Source organism: Micromesistius poutassou (genome assembly GCF_964030765.1).
Source record: "Micromesistius poutassou genome assembly, chromosome: 9".
Lineage (NCBI taxonomy): Eukaryota > Metazoa > Chordata > Actinopteri > Gadiformes > Gadidae > Micromesistius > Micromesistius poutassou.
The window spans coordinates 835351-851767 of NC_140279.1; the positions used below are offsets into that span (position 1 = coordinate 835351).

At 43.6% G+C, this 16417-nt stretch overlaps 3 protein-coding genes across 3 annotated transcripts in view; all 3 read right to left on the reverse strand.

The window, feature by feature from the left end:
- Nucleotides 1-10: 10 nt before the first annotated feature.
- LOC311353006 (granzyme B(G,H)-like) lies at nucleotides 11-2096 on the reverse strand. Its single transcript, XM_084472845.1, has 5 exons — nucleotides 2030-2096; nucleotides 1662-1809; nucleotides 1396-1537; nucleotides 958-1212; nucleotides 11-629 (listed from the first exon to the last, which is right to left on the reverse strand). Exons 1-5 carry the CDS (start codon nucleotides 2082-2084, stop codon nucleotides 468-470), a joined length of 762 nt encoding a protein of 253 aa, XP_084328971.1. The 5' UTR covers nucleotides 2085-2096; the 3' UTR covers nucleotides 11-467.
- A 2476-nt stretch (nucleotides 2097-4572) lies between these two features.
- On the reverse strand, nucleotides 4573-5567 carry LOC311353584 (serine protease 57-like; the record flags this gene model as incomplete). The annotated part of the gene is made up of 3 exons (XM_084473499.1): nucleotides 4573-4734; nucleotides 4818-4953; nucleotides 5476-5567. The coding sequence occupies 3 exons, from the start codon at nucleotides 5565-5567 to the stop codon at nucleotides 4573-4575; spliced, it is 390 nt and encodes a 129-aa protein (XP_084329625.1).
- Nucleotides 5568-14293: 8726 nt separating this feature from the next.
- Nucleotides 14294-16417, reverse strand: part of fgf22 (fibroblast growth factor 22) — a gene marked incomplete at both ends in the record, with an annotated part of 3170 nt that continues 1046 nt past the window's right edge. Inside the window, 2 exons of the mRNA XM_084473500.1 lie at nucleotides 14294-14488; nucleotides 16061-16164. Of these exons, the coding sequence (XP_084329626.1) occupies nucleotides 14294-14488; nucleotides 16061-16164 (299 nt within the window). The remainder of the gene's footprint in view (nucleotides 14489-16060; nucleotides 16165-16417) is intronic.

Sequence of the window (16417 nt, forward strand, 5' to 3'; positions counted from 1 at the left end):
TAACTACACACGTGTATGATAGTTTGTTTTTGTAATATGCATGTGAAAATATAAAAAGAGGGTTATTGTAACCTATAGGATAGTGCACTTTTTTATATAGTCCAGCAGATGGCAGTGTTGGAGAGGGAAACGAGGAATCTATGTTTTTGGCTTCGACAATATTGCACTATGCGTTGTCTGATACAACTCCACCAGCACCAACGTGCTGGTTTAGCTTGACTTCATTGTCTCTTTCTTGGATAACTTTTGTATGGTAATCAAAACCCTATCTCAACCATTATATTCTTCGAACCATCTACCATGTGATGATGATAGCCTAGTTCCATAATAACACATTATGTTGAATCAGAAAACACAAATGTTTGCTATGAATGGATGGCGTTTACTTTTCATGTTAAGAAAGGCCTACTTATAGCTAGATAGAAAATAAAAAGTGGTTAGTACATTTTTCTAAACGCATACACACATCAAGTCATACATCGTTTTTTGGGGTAATCAATCCATGCAAGAAACTTGGATATGTCAGTATAGATGTTAGGTACATTTGGGTAGTCACAGTTTCCACCATAGTTAAACGATACAATTCCAACAGCCATCTTGTTGCACACCAGAGGTCCTCCAGAGTCCCCCTGTAAAATAAAAAATAATTCACTCATTCATTCAAATCTTACAGCGTGGCTAAGTCACGCCCACCTCATGCGTCACGCCTGGACCTCAGAAACGCACGTATGAGTCAGATAAATTGAAAAAGTTTCGTTTTCAATCTAAATCTGCGTAAATGGTTTCTGGCAAAGATTCTGATTAAAATCGAAACTTAAAAAAAAATAAGCTCCGTTGACTCCCATAGGCACTATACATTTGTTCCGCTTCTAAGGTCCAGACGTGACGCATGAAGTGGCCGTGAATTAATAGCAGAGATGAATTTTGGATAAAATATGATTTCACATATGGGCCTACCTGACAAGCACCTTTCTTTGTCTCATATCCACCTGCACAGATAATGTTTGCTGGGAGAGTTTTTCCAACCTTGGCCCATTGCTGCTGACAAGTCCTCGAGTCAATAGTAGCCACATTGACCTCTCTAAGTTTATCAACAGCAGAGCCCCTACTTTTGATAAAACCCCATCCGGCTACAAGACATGGGGTGTTATTTTTGATCTTCATCTTCTTATTTGGAAGTTTAATTGGTTTTATTTTTGATGGTCTTGACAGCTAAAAAAATAATAACAAGCATTAAAATGATTGACTTCAAGAGGAAAAAAGGTTAAAAAAAAAAAAGGTACAGAGGAAAAAAACAAAACAAAATATTTAAGTATTTTGTATACATCAACCTATCTACACAAAATAACAAAATATATAAGATATTTGATGAAAGTAGAAAAAAAATGTTCTCACTTTTAGCATCATTATGTCAGCCCCATTTATAGGATACATATAGTCTGCGTGTTTGCATTTTTTGACGTTGTATCTCATTGTTCTCTCGTTGACCTTGCGGAGGTCATTGGTTCCAAGAACTACCGTCACATTGGTCTTCGTTCTGAATACAATCATGAAAGCAGCTTTTTATTTATAAGACTTCTCAAAATGCAAATATTTTAATATTCCCCTCCCACCATTATTAACATCTTGCAGTTTTCCGATCATTTCTACATTTCACCTACTTGATGTCACAGTGGGCAGCAGTGAGTACAATGTCCTTTTTAATTAGAAATCCGCCACAGAAATGTTTCCCATTGTTCTGCACAGAAGCCATGTACTGCAACGATTTGGGCGGGACTTCTGTTCCTTTAATAATTTCCCCTCCAAGTGCTTATAATGAAAAGAAAAGCAAAGAGTTCATGTTTTTTATAAGGCAGAAAATAAAGCTATACACAAACACAAACATGTATATTATTATATGTACAATATATTTGGGGATAATGCAGATAACTGTTGCACTATTGGTAATTTCCCAATCAATAATACTATGCAATACTTGTGTATTATTTATTTGATCATTACTGTGTATATCGTTATAAAATGTTCTTACCTTTTTGCACGGAACATGCCAGCACAATAAAGAGGAGTGTGTGTAAGCGAAACATCACGATGGCACGCAGCACTCTGAAAAGTGATGTGTCACAAGGAGGTTGAGATGCCCTTAACTCGTGAAGATGACGGTGGAACTTACAGATGACGGGAACATTGTGGTCATGCAAGTTTTGCACAGTAACGCCTGCAGACTTCACTCAGCTCCACGTCTGAACCGCAGAGACCGCGGGGCACCTTCTCTGACTCACGTGTCGGTGTGAAGAGCTCACATTGAGGTTTTCATGTCTTCCTTTTAACGAGACCACTGCATTGTTTCAGTTTGGTTCCTTTAACTAATTCCACTCAGTGTACTTCTTTATCTGTTATAACGGTCATGATCTCCCTCTCAGTCGTCTCATTCTCCCCTCTGTCGTCTCATTCTCCCCCCTCAGTCATCTCATTCTCCCCCTCAGTCGTCTCATTCTCCCCTCTCAGTCGTCTCTCTCCCCCCTCAGTCGTCTCATTCTCCCCCCTCAGTCGTCTCATTCTCCCCCTCTCAGTCGTCTCATTCTCCCCCCTCATTCGTCTCATTCTCCCCTCTCAGTCGTCTCATTCTCCCCCCTCAGTCGTCTCATTCTCCCCCCTCAGTCGTCTCATTCTCCCCCCTCAGTCGTCTCATTCTCCCCTCTCAGTCGTCCCATTCACCTTAGCTCCCAGTGTTTTCTCACCGGCCGCTCCTTCTCCTCACCTACCTGCCTGCCACTCTACTCATCAGCCCAACTCCCCTCACCTGTTTGCCCTCAGCAGCCTCTGATCACCGATCAACCCGGTATATAGACTCTCCCCTCAGTTCACTCCTTGCCAGATTGTTCTACGTCTCCAGTACTAGTCTCTCCAGCGTTTTCCGGACTGATTCCCGTTATGGACCCTGCCTGTCCCCGACCTGTCTGTCTCTGTCTCTGTCCCGGTGATCCACTCTGCCTTCCGCCCCCAACAACGGATCCTGCCTGCTCCCAGCCTGTCTTCTGTCTGCCCTGCAAGTAAAAGACTTTACTGACAATCTGCCTGCCTGTGTCTGCTGCATTTGGGTCCTCTCCCGACCCATTACATAAACCTGCACTATGTAACTTTTACTACTGCGGCTATTTACTCCATTTAACTAGAATGTTTCCCAAGAATAAAACAGACAAGTCCGCAAGTATCCACAGGCATACTCATAGGCATCAATGCATTGCTACATGTTGTCTCCCCTATTATGAGTTCAGCCCTCCAGTTTCTACTGTTGAATTGTATTCTGAATCCGCACCTGTGCTACGGTCCTCATGCCTATTTATTCCCTCTGCCCCCTCACTCCCTGCTGTATCGTCACAAATGTTTATCGTGTCGTATTCTGCCGGAATGTGGTTCCTAGTTGTGACTATTAAGAATAGTGGTTTTGAGACAAGTTTCTCAGCTTTCTTCTCTGTGTTTTGTACTGTGTTTGCACTTGCTTCAGTAAAGAAGTTATTTTGTTTTTACATAGGCCTACTCCTCGCTGCCTGCTGCCTCTTCTTTCCATACTTGGATCTACACCCAAGCCAGACTGAACAATTTTCCCCAGGTCTGTATTTGCTTAATATGACATGGTCTATTGTGGGAACCGGTCAGAGTAGCATTCTGTTCCCCAGCCCCGCGGCTTGGCTCTCAATCATAGGACTACACTTGAGGGAGCTTATCAAATGGTCTGAGTCATTGAATCACCAAAAGCCATAGCTTTATTCTTCTTCTGATTTACTATTGTTTGCAACAACAACAAATATAATTATTCAAGTCTTTAGCTATGAGCCAAATACTGTTTGAACTCCCTAAAAAGACAAAGTAAAAATATATAACTAATTTAAATTGGGACATTAATGTTGACGATGTCACAAGCCCTTCCTTGTGATGGCTACTTTACCATCAGTGTGGTAGAGTAGCCATCTAATTCTGTCATTAGACTAGGGGACGCTCCATACACATAGCATAGCCTGATTGGAAACTATCCTTTAGCATTCATACTTTTGTATTTTGCTGATAGCCAGCAGCCAAAGATCACCACAGAACGTAGACTGGGACTTTGATAACAAATTTCGAACTGTCCATATTTTCTTGAATCTTTCTCTGAACTTTATTTGATGCTCCACCAACTCAAGGTGATTGGAATATCTGACTGTGGTTCTGGAACACATAAAGATGGAGCTTTTTCCGGATAATCCAGCAGATGAAGATGTTGGATAACGCATGCCAGCTAAGGCTTTGGGCTTCCACAGGCATAATGCATAGTCCAATGCAAACCAACTTATTCTGATGCATGGATCTTGTTATTCTGACAACAAGATCCATGCATGAGATAAACTTTTCCCTGACTGATGTATTTATATTGATCGTATATATATATTGAAAGTTTATTGAATGTTGTTCAGAAGCACTGCCTGATACAACTAGAATATAATGCAACTACTGTATATAGCCTATGGTCTACATCTTCAAACAATCTACTAAACACAGCATTGCACATTTAGCTTGAATATATAAAAATACACACTAATCAATCTTGCATTTTCTCTTGGGGTTATTAATCCATGGCACAAACTTTGTTATGTCAGTGTATACGTTAGGTACATCTGGGTAGACACAGGTATGGTTGTTAAATGATACCATTCCAACAGCCATCTTATTGCATTCAAGAGGTCCACCAGAATCCCCCTGAAAATAAATCAAAAACACAAAATAATTCACCCAAAGAATCAATTATCAAAGTGGACTTATGCTAAATAGAATTCACATACCTGGCAAAAACCTTTATTTGTTCTGTATCCACCTGCACAGATAATATTGGCTGGCAGTTTATTACGCCATGCCTTCTCACAGGTCTTCCGGTTGATAGTAGACACGTCGACCTCTCTCAGATTAGAGCCCTTACCACTGCGTCCAGTGGCGCCCCATCCGGCTACAAAACACGCAGCATTGTCTTTGATTCTCGTCCTCTTATTTGGCAGTCGAATTGGTTGAATTTTTGTGGGTCTTGAAAGCTAGGAAAGAACATTCAAATAATGGATTGATTTCAAGGTACTGTGTGGAGCATATTAATAGACATATGAGTGGGTTGTTGGTCATATTGCTTCACATCAATTATAAGAAACTTAAAAAGTACTTCTCACTTTGAGAATCATTATGTCATTCCCAGACACAATGTGTCTAAAGCCATGATGTTTACATTTTGTGACATTGTATCTCATTGATTTCTCGTCGACTCTGTTGAGGTCATTGGTTCCCAGAACAACCGTCACCTTCGGGTAGTCCCTGAATAACAAATTCAATTTCTAATTATTGATATCTTGGACTCCATACACATACATTCCCATACAAATATTTCTGATTTAAATATTTCCCTCCCATCGTTAATTACCACTTGCATATGTCGGATCATTTCTACATTTCACCTACTTGATGTCACAGTGGGCAGCAGTGAGTACAATGTCCTTTTTGATTAGAAATCCGCCACAGAAATGTCCCCCATTGTGTTGCACAGAAGCCATGTACTGCAATGAGTTTGGTGAGACTTCTTTCCCGTTAATAATGGTACCGCCAAGTGCTTATACGGAAATACAAAAACAATTCGTAGTATTCATTAGTATTGGTAAGCCAGAAAATAAACCAAATATACTGTACATTTCATAATTTGACCAAATTCTGTTAATTATTGTATTTATTAAAAATATGAATTAATTCATTTGACGGTCAAAAGAACACTCTAATCTATTATTTATTAAACAATGATTCACATTGTTATAAAATATTATTACCTTGTTGCACTGTACATGCCAGCACAATAATGAGGAGTTTGAGTAAGCGATACATCACGACGGCACACAACAGTGTCAGGCTGTCGAGATGCTCTTGGTATACCCCAGATATGGACCTTTGCTTAACGTTAGACCAACCTACAACCTATAAACCTTCTACACAGCAGGAAGTCTGAGTGAGTTTCACTTCCTACCACTTCCTATTTGACCTCCTACCTCACATTAAACTATTTGAGACAAGTTTCTTTGCTTAATATGACATGGTCTATTGTGGGAACCGGTCAGAGTGGCATTCTGTTCCCCAGCCCCGCGGCTTGGCTCTCAATCATAGGACTACACTTGAGGGTATCAAATGGTCGGAGTCATTGAATCACCAAAGGCCATAGCTTTATTCTTCTTCTGATTTACTATTGTTTGCAACAACAACAAATATAATTATTCAAGTCTTTAGCTATGAGCCAAATACAGTTTGAACTCCCTAAAAAGACAAAGTAAAAAAATATAGCTAATTTAAATTTGGACATTAATGTTGACGATGTCACAAGCCCTTCCTTGTGATGGCTACTTTACCATCAGTGTGGTCGAGTAGCCATCTAATTCTGCCATTAGACTAGGGGACGCTCCATACCTGACCAGCAGCACCGGATCCCCTCAGGGCTGCGTTCTTTCTCCCCTGCTCTTCTCCCTGTACACCAACAGCTGCACCTCCAGTCACCAGTCCGTCAAGCTCCTGAAGTTTGCGGATGACACCACCCTCATTGGGCTCATCTCTGGCGGAGATGAGACTGCCTACAGGTGGTGAGATTGACCACCTGGTGACTTGGTGTGCCCAAAACAACTTAGAGCTCAGTGCTCTTAAGACAGTGGAGATGGTTGTGGACTTCAGGAGGAACGCAGCCCCGCCCTCCCCCATCACTCTGTGTGACTCCCCAGTCGACACTGTGGAGTCCTTCCGCTTCCTGGGCACAGTCATCAGCCAGGACCTCAAGTGGGAGCAGAACGTCAGCTGCGTCACCAAAAAGGCACAGCAGAGGATGTACTTCCTGCGGCAGCTGAAGAAGTTCAACCTGCTAAAAGGCTATGATGGTGCACTTCTACACCATCATAGAGTCCATCCTCACCTCCTCCATCACCATCTGGTACGCTGCTGCTGCTACGGTCAAAGACAGGAGCAGACTGCAGCGGATCATCCGCTGTGCTGGAAAGGTGATCGGCTGCAACCTGCCGTCCCTCCAGGACCTGCACGCCTCCAGGACACTGAGCCACTGCGTGCAGGGAAGGTCATGTTGGACCCCTCCCACCCCGGACATCAACTGTTTGAAACACTCCCCTCCGGCAAGAGGTTGAGGTCTGTCAAGACCAAAACCTCACGCCACAAAAACAGTTTCTTCCCGTCTGCAACCGGCCTCATCAACAACGGCCCCCGGACCCCCACTGACACGCTCACTACCCCCCCCCTTCACCCTCCACCACACACAGTCATCTGCCTATGATGACAACAAGTTTTGCACTACTTGCATCATTCTGCACTATTGTATATATTATTCTTCTTATTACGGTTCATATGTATATAGAGTGTCTTTTTATTTCATTTTTTATTTTTGGAAATTATCTTATTTAATTTTTTGGACTTGTGTTCTTGACGGCAGTACTTGCTTTATTGTTTATTGTTTAATGTTTATTGTTTGTAAATATCATGCGTACTGAAGACCAAGACAAATTCCTCATATGTGAAATTGTATTTGGCAATAAACCTTTTCTGATTCTTCTGATTCTGATTCTGATACACACAGTGTAGCCTTATTGGAAACTATCCTTTAGCATTCATACTTTTGTCTTTTGCTGATAGCCAGCAGCCAAAGGTCACCACAGAACGTAGACTGGGACTTTGGATAACTTCTTTTCCAATCTTTTCTTGAATCTTTCTCTGAACTTAATTTTATGCTCCACCAACTCTAGGTGATTGGAATATCTGACTGTGGTTCTGGAACGCATAAAAATTGAGCTTTTTCTGGATAATCCAGCAGATGGAGATGTTGGATAATGTTAACGCATGCCAGCTAAGGCTTTGGGCTTCCACAAGCATGCTGCATAGTCCAATGCAAACCAACCCACTCAACTGTTGGTTGAGTGGGTTGGTTATTCTGACAACAAGATCCATGCATGAGATAATTTTTTCCCTGACTGATGTATTTATATTGATCACATTAACAGTTTATTTGATAACTTTTTAATGGTGATCTATGATGATGCTGAGTCAGAACATAAAAGGGTTTGCTGTGGAGGAAGTTTATTGAATGTTGTTCAGAAGCACTGTCTGATACAACTAGAATATAATGCAACTATATCTTACGGTCTACATCTTCAAACAATCTACTAAACACAGCATTGCACATTTAGCTTGAATATATAAAAATACACACTAATCAATCTTGCATTTTGCTTTGGGGTCATTAATCCATGGCAGAAACTTTGATATGTCAGTGTAGACATTAGGTAGATCTGGGTAGTCACAGGTAAGGCCGGTATATGATACCATTCCAACAACCATCTCATTGCATATAAGAGGTCCACCAGAATCCCCCTGAAAAAAAATCAAAAACACAAATTTATTCACCCAAAGAATCTGTTAGTAAAGTGGACTTGCTAAATGGAATTCACATACCTGGCAAAAACCTTTCTTCGTTTTTTATCCACCTGCACAGACAGTTTTGTCTGGGAGAGTTGCCCATTCCCGCTGACAAGTTCTCCACTCAATATCAACCTCTCTAAGTTTATCAACAGCAGGGCCCTCAGTTTTGATAGAACCCCATCCGGCTACAAGGCATGGGGTGTTATATTGCCATTTGGAAGTTTAATTGTTTTTATTTTTGATGGTCTTGACAGCTAAAAAACCCCCAAAAACATTATAATTATTGATTTCAAGTTACGTAGGAAAAAAAAACATAAAACATTTCGTACAAGCAAAATATTTGGTATACATCTACCTATCTACACAAAATAACAAATATAAGATGTTGGATAAAAGTAGAAAAAGCATGTTCTCACTTTTAGCATCATTATGTCATTTCCCATTTATAAGATGCGTATAGTCTGCGTGTTTGAATTTTTTGACGTTGTATCTCATTGTTCTCTCGTTGACCTTGCGGAGGTCATTGGTTCCCAGAACAACCTTCAACTTCCTGAATAACAAATTAAATATCTAATTATTAGGATCTTGGAGTCCATATACATAGATTCCCATACAAATATGTGTGATTTAAATATTTCCCTCCCATCATTAATTGCAACTCGCATATGTCGGATCATTTCTACATTTCACCTACTTGTGAATTAGAAATCCGCCACAGATATGTTCCCCATTGTCTTGCACAGAAGCCATGTACAGCAATGATTTTGGCAGGACTTCTCCTTCAATAATTTCCCCTCCAAGTGCTTATATGGAAAATCAAAAACAATTGTCATTAGTAAGCCAGAAAATAAACCAAATATACATTTCATAGTTTGACCATGTTCTATTAAATATTGTATTTATAAAAAATATGAATGAATTAATTTGACGGTCAAATCTCTCTAATCTAACACTCTAATCTATTATTTATTATTCTTATTATTCTTACATTGTTGCGCTTACAAGCATGCACACTCACCGTCACTTAACATGCGTGCTTGTGGTTCGGAAACAAATCTGAAACAAATATTTGTTCTCTCACACTAAGAGATGTATTTCCTTGTAATTACACGCACAAACCCACACGTGTACACGGACGCAAACACAAACGCGAACCCACAATAAGAGCGTGAGAGAGCTAGATGGTGGGCCAGATACGGACCTTTGCTCAACGTTATACAACCTACAATAAACCTTTTAGACAGCAGGAAGTCTGAGTGAGTTTCACTTCCTTCCACTTCACACTAGACCTCATATTAAACTATGCTATCAATGTTCGCCCTAATGATGATTCATGACGATCTCGGGCTCTCAGGACAGATAACACCTGGGAGAACCGAGCTAGATGCCCACAGGGTTCACGTTTGTCTTGTAACCATTACCCGATGCGGGTGTCCTACATGCGGGCCCTTTGCGGCCCTCACAGCCCCAGGCATGTGGAGTATGCCTGCCACGTGGGGCTCGGCTAGTCAGGACCGCATACCTGCGGCATGGCTAGGCTTTAGCGCTAATGTGGCGCGTGTGCCACTCAGCAGACCTGTCTCATGTCCAGCCAGTGAGTTTCAGACGCGGCCGCTAATCCACTCAGTGATGAGAAGGCCTCGGCCTGACGCTGCCAAGACTTCCAGGCACTCCCAGCCCTGAGACTGACACCAGATTCAGTTGCAGGACATGAAGATGGACTGGCTGGTGGTTTGGTTCCATGGGAGGCTTTTATTCTGTCTTTCAACTGAAGTTAGCTGCTCCTTGTCACTGGTGATTGAAATTACAGACTACTCTGGTTTTTTTTATCTTATCTTATCTATGCATGCACACACACACACACACACACATGCACACACACTCACACACACACACGCACACACACACACCCACACATGCACACACACACACATGCACACACACACACACGCACACACACACACACACACACACACACACACACACACACACACACACACACACACATAGTGTGCATACAAGCGTGCACACTCACCATCACGTGATGAGAAAAGGATTGTGCGGTTGAATTTTACAAGAAGAGGATGTTTTACGTGTGCAACATGCCTTTAACATGCGTACTTGTGGTTCGGAAACAAACATTTGTTTTCTCACACTAAGAGATGTATTTCCTTGTAATTACACGGACAAACCCACACGTGTACACGGACGCAAACACAAATGCAAACCCACAATAAGAGCGTGAGAGAGCTAGATGGTGGGCCAAACATGAGAACACACTCAGAAACCCACAACCCACAAGCACACAAACTGCAAACTCAACCATCCGTCTTGGGCTGCTAGCATTATACATATAATTATACATTATACAACGTGGTTTCTGTCACAAAACGAGGTCTAATCCTTATTTCAGGGTCTCGCAATTCTGGCCCCTGAACAAATGGCCGACAAATGAGAAGGATTAGCGAGGGCCTGTGGATAGTGGAGGGTCTGCCATTGATCTGCGGTGGTCCCGGGCTCTTCCAGGGCTCTTCCAGGGCCCACTCGGTCTGAGTAAGAACATACAGGGCCACTCCAGGGCCCCTGGGCCACAGAGAGACACACAACACACACAATTAGTCTCAGGAGCGGCAATAAAAGTTCTATAAGCGCTTTAAAGTTGTTGGTTGGCCTCCTACCCCTATCACCCCCACCCTCCCAACTCCACCACTACTGCTCCCTCAACCCCTGTACTTCCCTTTGCTTCCTTCCTTTCTTCCTTCCTACCTTCCCTCCCTCACCTCATCCTTTATTTATTTTTCTTTCTTTCTTTCTTCCTTCCCCCCTTCCATCATTCCGTCCCTCCCTCGCTCCTTCATTTCTTCCATCCTTCCGTCCTTCCTTGGTTCCTTCCTCTCTCCCTTCCCTCCGTCCTTTCTGTCCCACCCACCAGAGGTATTTCCCATAACTGTGAGAGATGGTGACTATAACAGGGGATATCCAGAGCTCTTGGGTGGGTTGTCAGTGACAACCAGTGACTTGTGGCCCTGTCTACATTTGCTAAGGACTCCCACAATCAGTTTCGGTCTGACAAGTTGCCATTTCACAGTTTAAGTGGAGGGTATTTTTTGTTTTCACAGCTAATGCGTATTTTTTGCTGTTGCCGATTTAACCTCCAAAACACATAGACGGTTAATTATGTTCAGCATATTTAGTATTATTTTATATTATTAATGTAATTATATTATCATTATATTATTGAGAATGACAATTTGGTTGAAAGCTCGTAAAATAAATCTTCAAAATGATATCCTAACTTACCACGTGAAACCTGTTATTCACATTTGAAGCAGTAACCTTGCACAACTCTGTCTGTGAGTCATTCACGTACACCTGTCCACAGCCGTACGCTAACTGCACTCACAACAACACCTGTGCGTACAGTGTAAACACGTCTAACGAGGATTAGATGTTCACTGATTGGCTGTCCACGTCCATTGGCCTTACCGTACTATCTGCAGGACATTCCAGGTTGATTTTGCACAGTATTTGGGTTTTTCCTTTTGCTGTTTGATCAAAGGCAGCGGCTCTCGATTAGGACTGCCAAAGGATTCTTCTTGTTTTGCTGGCGAGAGCACTGACAGGACAGAGGTAAAACAATGCTAATTACAGGCTCCCATTGGCTGCCCCTGGAACAGAGATCAACATTCAGTCTCACCTCCAGGCCAAGACGAAAGGAAAGATTCTTGGCAAGCGGAGGAGTCAGGAGGAGAGGAGAAAAGGCGGAGGACATTGTGACAATCAAGAGAACAGGCTAAAATAGGATTACTCTGTGTTGGCTATGGAGAAGAGTTTCAATATGGACTGGATTGGAATGCAGTTGCTAGTAGTTGGAACTGAGTTCATGTTAACCCTCAGAACGTGTGCTTCCGCACATTTTACGGTGCACATTCGTAACCCCAATGTTTTGAAAGAGAAAATAATTCAAATGCATTCATACTGCACTAATAATGTCAATGGGAAATGTCCCCTCATACCAGCTTGTGTACACTGATGTCATACCACTGATACCGATGATTCCCATGCAGCGATGTAGAACCAGCTTTTGTTTTATTTCTAGTCTTTTTACACAGTGTGACCCTCCTGCCGCTGACTATTGTCATGATGACACTGACCATAAGGGACATTATGTTAAATATAAGGACTGTGATGCCTGAGGTCCTCTTCAACAGCAACAAGTGTCACTGTTATGAATGTTGGGGACGACACAAGTAATTCATACATGTTTATTGTTCTTTTTTTGACCAGACTGAGCGTGAGTCAAGGCACTCAATTTATGTGCGTGATGGAAATGTTTATTTGAACTGTACATTTTGATTATCCAGCCTTACATAAGTAGTGTCAATGGCCAAAAAGAAATTTGCACCAGTAATTCATTTAGCTTTTATCAAGATTTAAATTTCAGTAACATACAAACTGAGCTGGATATGGGCATTAATACAATTTGGGTTGTTGTTTGTTTGTGTGTGTGTGTGTGTGTGTGTGTGTGTGTGTGTGTGTGTGTGTGTGTGTGTGTGTGTGTGTGTGTGTGTGTGTGTGTGTTTCAGGACTAAATACACAAAGTAGACAATAATATTAGGCTTCAAACAATTATACAGTACAAAAGTTTTAAATATATTAAAGGTTCTATTTGCAACAACGTTTTTGTTGAAGAAATGTTAGCACAACCTGACAAAAAAAAAGAGATATCCAGACACTACCGTATACATAAGAAAGTAATTGACAACCTTAAAACTACGTGTCGAGTTCTTTATCTACGGCCTCTATAATGCATACAAAACGCTTTTAATAGGATAACGCATTAGCTCACTACTGAATCTTCAACCGACGGCATCATTGTTTTCTACAGCCCTCGCGGCTACGTAAGTGTGATCTGCATGAGTGCTGCATGTGAGAGGAAGCGTGCGCTAAAGACGACCGCACGCAGCGCGCATCAGGTTCAAACCGCCCAGATGACATCGCCCTATTGTGTTACCGTCGACTCTACGAGCGAACGAGGAGAGAGCGGAGGTGCTGGAGGTGGATGCGTGGCACGCTGTCCCGCTCGTGTAAGGTCCGTCCGTGTGCAGCCGGTCGCTTTCTGATTGGCTATTCCGAGTGGTGCCGTTGGGGGGAACGTTTTCAGTCCCAGTGGGACTCCGCTGTCCCCGCCGGCGCCCTTCGATCGCTGTGTGTGTTTTCCCTTCCGTTTAGGGATCGATTTGATGATTTGGATGATTGCAGACCGAAGGATCTGACTGGTTGATGTTCGTAGCGACTGGAAGGTCTCTCTTGTTGTTGATGCCGAGCCTGGACAGTTCGATTCATCACACACTCTGCTCGTCACACTCTTATAGTCTTTCAGAACTGATTCTGAATGCTGATTCCATCTGAGGCTATATTCAAGTTTGAATATATTTTGAATACAGAACAAACAAAAGTATTGGACAGAAAAAAAAAACCCTCAGGTTCACTGTAACTCTATAATATTGGATAATGTCATATCGTTAGACCTTTTTTTCTTTTACTAAAAGGGGTCAATGGAAAAAAATAACTTAAAACATTGATATACTAACCCCAACTGTGCTGTGATCTCTCTCACACACGCACGCACACGCACACACACACACACACACGCACGTATTACCAACAGCAAACAATGTACACGTACGGGACACAGGAGGAAAGAATAAAACGATAAAGACGACAGGGCGACCTATCAATCATCATCTGCTGCGACACTACAGCCGCCAGAGGCACGGCTGGCGGAGCGGTCGACCGGGGTCCGCCCGACAAAAGTTCAGCCGGGCTAGGAGGGGAGCATGGGCAGGAAGTGGGTGGAGGGGTGTCTCCGGCGAGCCTTGTGGCCCCGCCGCGGCTTCCCCCGCCCGTTGAGGGACACGAACATCTGCCTGCCGCCGTGCTTCCAGCGCAGAGAGCAGTACGTGTTGTAGCCGTTCTCCTCGATGCGCTCCTTGAACTTGCAGTTGGGGCTGTATTTCACCTGGAGCAGGGAGGGGGAGGAGGGGGGGGGGGGGGGGGGGGCAGGGGGAGAGGCAGAGCAGAGGCTGTTTGTACTCATCCTGTCACCATGCTTGTCGCTGGTCGAAGGTACGTAGAGTCCCCCTAGAGTTCCTTCAAACTCTCGGGGACTTTAGGGGAGGGAGTGTTTTGGTGTTCTTGAGTTCTGCACAGCCTCCCCCCCCCCCCTTACACCCCCCTCCACCCCCCTCCTACCCCGCTCTTACGGTATGTTGTACGTCCTTGCACTTGAAAATAGTACTACGCATTTTGTATTTTTGCGTCTTATCCTAGCTATCGTTGTTGCATACAGGGAATGGGTTAGCCTAGCGATTGTAAGTGCTTGGCACTTGTTTCTAGGAATATCTTTACTGTACTAGCAGCGATTTATATTGTCGTTTCTCTTTCTGCTGACAAATGTACTTATAACGTAAGTCGCTTTTTGGATAAAAGCGTCTGCTAAATGCCCTAAATGGTAACGTGAATGTAAATGTAACTCTTTCAATCAAATGGTCTACAGATCTGTTCCCATGGGCGGTGAGTAGTGTTTATCAGGTAGTCAGAGTGCCTTGAGAGATATTGTAGCGATACGGCATTCCGGTGCATTCCCCCCCCCCCCCCCCCCCCCCCCAACTCTAGACGCTTATCCTCATTCCACAAATACGACCTCTTCGAGATACCATCGCCATAGTAACCTGTCATCACTTCCTATCTCCTTCGTGTCTAAAAAGGGAGGATTCGGGAGTTGAGGGTTGAAGTACGCCCTGTTCGGTCTACCGCGTCAAGTGAGTCCACTCAGCTTATCTGCGCTCGGGGACCGATCGCAACTCCCTGATTAACTCCCTGATTAACTCCCTGATCTCTCTCTCTCTCTCTCTCTCTCTCTCTGTCTGTGTTTAGCGAGATTTAAAAAGATGTAAAAAGGCAGGCACTAGACGCCACATGTCTGAGGTGAACCCCGACGCACGCTGTGTCTGACTCACACAAAGAGAGGTGGCCGCTTTAGCAGGGGGGGGGGGGGAAAGCCTACATGTGTGAACAACAATTGGAAGATGGCACGCAAAGACTTTGAGAGAGGGGGGGAGAGAGAGGGGGCTGGGGGGGCGGGGGGAGAGAGCAGCTGGCTCTTTGTCGTGGTCCGTCAGGCTGCTATCTATTTTGACAGTAGAAGAAACCCTCTCAAGCTTGGCGTGCCATCCCGTCCCACAGGTACCAACCACCAGGTGTACCGGCATGATTGATCACAGCACTCTGAAGCCCCTGTTTCTGGACCTTTCTGAACAGGGGGGGAGGGGGGGAGGGGGGGCAGATAATTATCCCCCCCTAACACACACACACACACACACACACACACACACACACACACACTTCAATAGTAACAGACATGTTTTGGTGCTGGATCATTTTGGGACCCCTATGTGTCTATAGATCTCTGGGCCTCTCTCTCTCTCTCTCTCTCTCTCTCTCTCTCTCTCTCTCTCTCTCTCTCTCTCTCTCTCTCTCTCTCTCTCTCTCTCTCTCTACTGACAGTGTTTTCACCAGGTAGTATACTCACCGATCCGAAGAGCGTGCCTTTCTTGGACATGGCTAAGTACAGGCCAGTGCTGACAGATTTGATGGCGACGACTCCAACACTGACAGATCGGATTTCCATCAGGCCTAGGAGAGTAGAGAAAGAGAGAGAGAGAGAGAGAGAGAGAGAGAGAGAGAGAGAGAGAGAGAGAGAGAGCGAGAGAGAGAGAGAGAGAGAGTCTGGCATTAGAATCATCTTCTTGCTATGGGAGTTTCCCCATCAAGACCTGCTCTTTCATTAGCGATTAGGAAACCAGACCACCATCTGCTCTTAGGCGGATGGGAGTGGATGACACATTATTCCATTTAAGACGCCACGCGTCTGCGAAGACACCACACC